Consider the following 6,548-nt stretch of genomic DNA (forward strand, 5'->3'; position numbering starts at 1 on the left):
TAGATGGGACCGTGCACATTTAAAAGTACTAGCATTGTCGCAGTGAATTTCGGCGGGCAATCCTCTTCGTGATATCAGCCTTCTTAAGCAAGCGAGAAAGGTTTCAGTGGTTAGATCTGAGGCCAATTCCAAGTGGACGGCCTTCGTCGTAAAACAGACGAACACGCAGATGTAACCTTTACCAACTACAGATCGTCTCACTCGCGATAGCTTGACATCAATAGGCCCGGCGAAATCCACTCCGACCTTCTCAAAGGGACGGCTGGTCGCAGTGACGCGAGCAGCTGGCAAGGACCCCATCAGCTGTTTGGCCACAGTGGCTTTTTGTCTGAAACATGTAATACACTTATGAGTTATCTTCTTAATTTCCATTAAGCCGTTTACAATCCAATACCTTTGGTTTAAATGCGCAAGTAAAAGCCTAGGCCCTGCGTGCAGTAACCTTTCGTGTTCACTTCGTATAAGCAAGTTAGTGACAATAGAACTTTTCGGTAATATTATGGGATGTTTTTGTGCGTAAGCGATATCTGCGTGATGAAGCCTACCACCCACACGTAAAAGCCCTTGGTCGTCGATATGGGGGTGCAGATTAGCTAAATTTCCCTTAACATTCTTGCCATTGCGCAATAAATTTAATTCAGTTTGAAAATAGGTATGTTGTTCGTACTTTATTAATAGCATTAACGCATTGTTAAGTTCTTGTGCACTTAAAAATGATGCATTTAATTTTTGTTTATTTTTATTTAAATTATTAAAAAATCTCAAGATATAAGCTAACAACCTAGTCATTTTATGTATATCTGAGCAATCATGCAAACGCTGAAATATAAATGCAAGCTGATCGAAATCGTCACACACAACGTTACAGGAGAAGGCTGAGCAGAGTTTCACTTCAGGTAAGTCGACAGGTAGACCCGTATAGCAAGAAGAAAAGTCAAGCTCGCTAGTTTGAAGAAATTGAGGACCATGCCACCACAAATCACACCCTAGCAATTCACCTGGCTTGGTTCCGCGACTTACAAGATCCGCAGGATTGTCAGCTGACTTCACATACAGCCAGTCCCATTGATCGCAGGTTTGGCGAATGGCAATTACTCTGTTTGCAACGTATGCTTTGAGCATTGTTGGATCGGTACTAAGCCATGCAAGGACTATTTTAGAATCAGTAAATAGGTAAACATTACTAATTTTAATTTTTGTTATAAGAACATCATAAACTTTAAAAATTAACTTTGACAGTATGAGTGCAGCATTTAGCTCTAACTTTGGCACAGTCATACCTTTCTTTTGTATAGGATTGATGCGCGACTTCGAGCAGAGTAATTGCACATTCACAGTACCTGTGGGGCTGGACCAGCGAAGGTATACGCAGCAGCCGTAGCCAGTCGTACTGGATGCGTCTGCGAATCCGATTAATTCAGTTGTGTCAACGTCTGAAATGCTTAAATTTCTTTGTAATAAAATTGGTTTCATTGCAGCTAAGTCAGCTGTAAAAGATTGCCACTCCTGACACACCTCAGGTTGGGGACTGTCATTCCACTCTAATTTTTGCAGCCAAAGTTTTTGCATTATAGACTTGGCTGAGACAATAATAGGACTAACAAAACCCATTGGATCATAGAATTTGCCTATATAACTCAAAATAGTTCTCTTAGTGATTTTGTTTGAATCAAATGGCTGTGGTGAAGATATTATGAAGTGATCATGCTTCACATTTACTGTAAGACCTAAAGCCTTCATATTAAAGTTGTCTTTTTGCAAATCAAGACTATCAAAATGCAAGTCATTGATTGGTATATCAGATAGAACTTGACTGTCATTGGAGCTCCATTTGTGAGTTTCAAAACTACCTAGTGACAGTAATCTACGCAATTCGTCACGTGCCGCAAACACAGTTTCGAGATCATTGTGAGAAAATAAAATATCATCACAATACACATTATTTTTAATTATGGATGAGGCTAGAGGAAATTCGTCCCTATATCTATTTGCTAGCTCATCTAAACAGCGAGTGGCAATGTATGTACTGCTTTTCAACCCGTACGTTACAGTATCTAATCGAATGCATTGCACTGACTCGGTGGGATCGTCCCTCCATAGTATATTCTGAAGAGAAGTGTATTCCGGATCTACTTTTATATTGCGAAACATGCACTTGATGTCAGCAGTGAAAGTATAATCACCTAATCGAAATAACAATATTATGTCAAATAATTCTCTTTGAACTACAGGCCCATTTAATAGTAAGTCATTTAATGATACTTTATTGCTTGACTTCATAGAACCATCAAACACAGTTCTGAGTTTAGTAGTTTTACTATTGTCATTTATTACCGCATGATGTGGCAGAAAATAAACAGGTTGTTTCATCAAATCATAACTTTCAATGTCTATGTAGTGACCATGATTTAGTGCTAAGTATTCATGAATGAAATTTTTGTATAGCATGAATAACTCAGGATTTGCATGTAGCCTTTTTTCTAAATTATAGAACCGTTTGAGAGCCAAATGAAAAGATTCGCCAAGGACGTCATTAATTTGAGGTAAAGGTAACTTTAAAGGTAATGCAACTTGAAATCTACTGTCTTTCAACTGAACGGACTCTTTAAATATTTGCTCACACTGTTCATGCTCAGAAGAATGCTCAGGATATACTTCTGGGACCTTTTCAGTACTCCAAAAGTTAGCAATAGTGTCACTCAACCCTAACTCACATTTGAGAACAACTTTGTGGCATTGTTTAGGTAATTGAAAAGGAGAGACAGTACCTGCAATAATGTTTCCGAAGTGGGTATTGGTTATGAATAGCTTAGCTGAATTATCCTTTGTGGCAGTTGACGAGTAGTTGCTGCTTTGTTGCTCACGAGCCAGAGACCCAGTAGACTCAGGCGCTTGCGTGGGCAACGCCGTCAGCTCGCGAGGTGCCCCTCCTTGGCTCGGTATGAGCACCTGGAAAAATATGTCAGCTGCCATTAGCATGTGAATGTCACTTGGTTCACTGAACTGCTCATCGGCTAAAGTCAAGTTGGGAGGTATTTTAAAATCATTTAATTCAATCTTGTTTTGAGGCAATTTACATGTTATCTGGTCAACTACATGACAATTTACATTTATTTTAAATGGACTTTTCAAAGAGTAGACTTCTAATGGAATGCAATATTTAGTGTAACTTTTTGCATTAGAAACTCCAATGATTTTGGTGTTAGTTTGCTTAGGGGTGTAACCTAAGAGGTTGACCACATGAGAGGTAACAAATGAAACTTGCGAGCCACTGTCCAGCAAAGCTTTGACATGAAGCTCTGTGCCATCCTTCGCCACTAATTTAACTCTTGCTGTGGGAAGAAGTACATTGTTATTAGATATATTGTTGCCTGTCAAAGAAACAGGGGGTGCGGGGGCAGCTTGATCGCTGTGCAACAGTGTGTTGTGAGGTTTCTTGCACACTGAGCACCTAAAATGGAACCTGCATTTTCCCTGATGCGCACCAAGGCAAATATTGCACAGTTTATTAATGCTTACAAATTGCATTCGTTCTTGTGTAGGTGAAAGTTTAAACTTTTTGCAAGTGTATAACTTGTGATTGCACTTACAGTATCCGCATGCTGCTGTAGTCATGTGAGTCACCACCACCTTGTTGTTGTTGGAAGTGTGACCCTGCTCAGTATTCTCCAGCGCCATTGCTTGCTTCTCGATGAATAGCAAGAAATCTTCAAGTTTGGGCTCCATTTCCATACAGCGCCCAAGTTGGTACGCCTTTGCCGTTGAGTTATCTAGTTTGCGGATTAAAATACTTAAAAGAATTGCGTCCCAGTAAATGACATTAGGGTCAATGTTTTTAATAGCAGCTATTTGCTGACGGACTACACATACAAATTCTCTAAGATTTGTGGCAGAAGGCCTTGGAATTGATTTCAAATCTAATAATTGCGATACATGTTCTGCAGTGATTCGGTATTTATTTTCGTACCTCTTGCTGAGAAGGCCCAGAGCTACATTGTAGCTATCTGCAGTAATAGGCAGATTTTTGATGAGGTCGAAGGCCTCATCACGCAAATACGAACGCAAGTAATAAAACTTTTGAATCTCGTCTAAGGTATTGTCATTGTGAATCATGGAAGTGAAGATATTAATAAAAGGAACGTATTCCGTAAACTTACCATTGAAAGTTTGGATTGTAATTGGCGGTAACTTAGTTATATTATGGTGAGGTGACTTGGAGGCTTGCATGGAGGAAGTTGACATCTTTTTTTTAATTTCTGAGTCTAGCTTTGTTAGAATAGCGAAATAGTTGCTTTCAGTTCTTTCGACGTTTTCGCTGTCATTTTCATCCAAGTACAATATTTCTTGGTTGAGCTTTTCGTACGCTGCGAAAGATGTTTCAAGTCTGACACGTTTTGCTTCTAAGATTTCGATTGAATGTGAAGATAAATCTTGTTCACAAACTTGTAGCAATCTTGTGATCGTACCTTTTAGGTAACCTCGCGAAGCAAGTTTCTGTTTTAATCCTTCCTCCATGTTTAAACTTCCTTTTCACCACAATGGATAAACTTCTCACACAAATTCACGCTTATAACTATGCTTAACTTAAAATAGTTGCGTCAATTACAATAATCTAACCGCTTACAAAAGGGCGAAACACAAAATGGCGGAAATGGCAAAATTGGCGAATGAACTGAGATTGAAGGTGTTGCACGAAGTTCTTGCCGTCCTGCTTGCACTCGGTCTCGTTGCAAGTTTTGCGTCCTTTTCTTTCTTCGGCGATGGTCGACACCACAATCGGCACGAATCGGGTTTGCGGTTACAGCGCCACCTGGTTGCGATTTGTTGCGTGCTGCTTGATTGGATGCTGAGCGAATTGCGACCCAAACGACGAATGAACGAAAATGGCGTCCTTGTTGTGCTTCCCAAATTGCGAATACTTGCGTTTCTTCCAAGTGGTTTCTGGTCAACCCACAGATCTTCATAAATATCTCGAAGGACCATGAGGCGCGGCCGCGCGCGTATTTGTGTATGATAGGGCTGGATACTGCGGGTTTCTTGATTAAAACACAATCTTCAGTTAACACACTTGTGTATTCGTGGGAGCCGAGACGAGAGAGAGAGAAAACATTGCCATTACACAAAAATTAAATTCCACAGCTTAGTGTTGCCATGCAACAAATATCCTGTCCTTACTGTTCTTAATCCAGTTATATTGATTTAAATCGTGATAAGCAATAAAGTCAGAGAGCATATTTTCATACACACTTTTATGGCTAATTGATGCGGTAAGAGGCGACCCAGGCTGACCATGCTAGTGTATACCACCCAAGTTAAAATCGCCTAATATTAACGTTTTTTTAAAGTTTACAGATATTCTATTCACGTTGTCGAAAAAGTGTTCAATTATGTGTTTTTGAATAGGTGGTGGTAAGTATACGCTGCATATCATTAGCTTTTCTACCTGATTGTCTACACAAATATCCACACTAACCCACAAATCCTCACAATTGATCTCGAATTGCGGTTGTCGACTTGATGTTAACCACTTTGACACTGCTATCAAAACACCTCCACCCGATTTGTTGCAGTGAAATCCGCTAGATTCGCGATCGCGCCTATAAACACGGTACCTGTCACAAAACAATTCAGAATCCAGTATGTCACCGGCCAGCCACGTCTCACACAGTACAATATATATTAATAATTTCGTCAAGGGGTATGGTAGACTGGATCGAAACCTTATATCGCACCCTTAATAATATAGGGGCACAACTCAAAATTTTTGGTTTTTTACTTTTTGTACTAGAGAGGCACATTTTCGTCAGTTCTACAAGATGGCTTTCACAGAAATCGAAAACAATGATCAGATAAAAGAGTTCTACATTTTGTGCCCCTTCCATACTTTCGTCTATCTTCCCGCTAGAAGGGCTGAATCAGAGACATGCCGATATTTGTCGAATCCGGCCCGCGCGACTGTGGTCCAATTTGGAGTTGTGCCTTTGTGTGACAAACTTTTAAGTAAGTGTTAGTGAGATAAGACTAATTAATTCCATATATTTCTAATAATATGTTACATTTTCATTTTTATTACATTGATAAAGTCCCGTTAATCATAGAAAATTATAAAATATAACTTTAACTTTAGTTAGGCGGACCATGGATGGGTGTTTGTAGTTAAATTTACAACTCTCCTATAAAAATAATTTGCTTCTTGGTATTAATTTTCATACCTATTGGTTGATTAGGAGCTTACAGAATGTTTTATCGCGATGCTAAGAAATAAAGCGGTGGTTATGAAATACTTCCCGACAAATAAACTAATGATTAATAAAACAAGAGACATACCTACGTGCTACGTGTTAAGGCTATTAACGTTCGCTCGGGGCTCGAGTTGGCTTTTTTCTTTGTTTATTTTATGAATAAACGCACTAGTCAGCCAAAAGGTGAATAACTTTAATATGATAGTGTTATAATTTTTAATTATATTATTCATTACTTTATTACGGTCACATAAATTGATGCTAGTTAATCACTCAGATTCTGAGGACTGAGGATACATCGAATTT

At 39.1% G+C, this 6,548-nt stretch overlaps 1 protein-coding gene across 1 annotated transcript; it reads right to left on the minus strand.

The window, feature by feature from the left end:
* Nucleotides 1-2,160: 2,160 nt before the first annotated feature.
* LOC135086385 (uncharacterized) lies at nucleotides 2,161-5,153 on the minus strand. The gene is made up of 3 exons (XM_063981122.1): nucleotides 4,158-5,153; nucleotides 3,591-3,770; nucleotides 2,161-2,949 (listed from the first exon to the last, which is right to left on the minus strand). The coding sequence occupies exons 1-3, from the start codon at nucleotides 4,513-4,515 to the stop codon at nucleotides 2,885-2,887; spliced, it is 603 nt and encodes a 200-aa protein (XP_063837192.1). The 5' UTR covers nucleotides 4,516-5,153; the 3' UTR covers nucleotides 2,161-2,884.
* Between the last annotated feature and the right edge of the window lie 1,395 nt (nucleotides 5,154-6,548).

This window comes from Ostrinia nubilalis, chromosome W (assembly GCF_963855985.1).
Source record: "Ostrinia nubilalis chromosome W, ilOstNubi1.1, whole genome shotgun sequence".
NCBI lineage: Eukaryota > Metazoa > Arthropoda > Insecta > Lepidoptera > Crambidae > Ostrinia > Ostrinia nubilalis.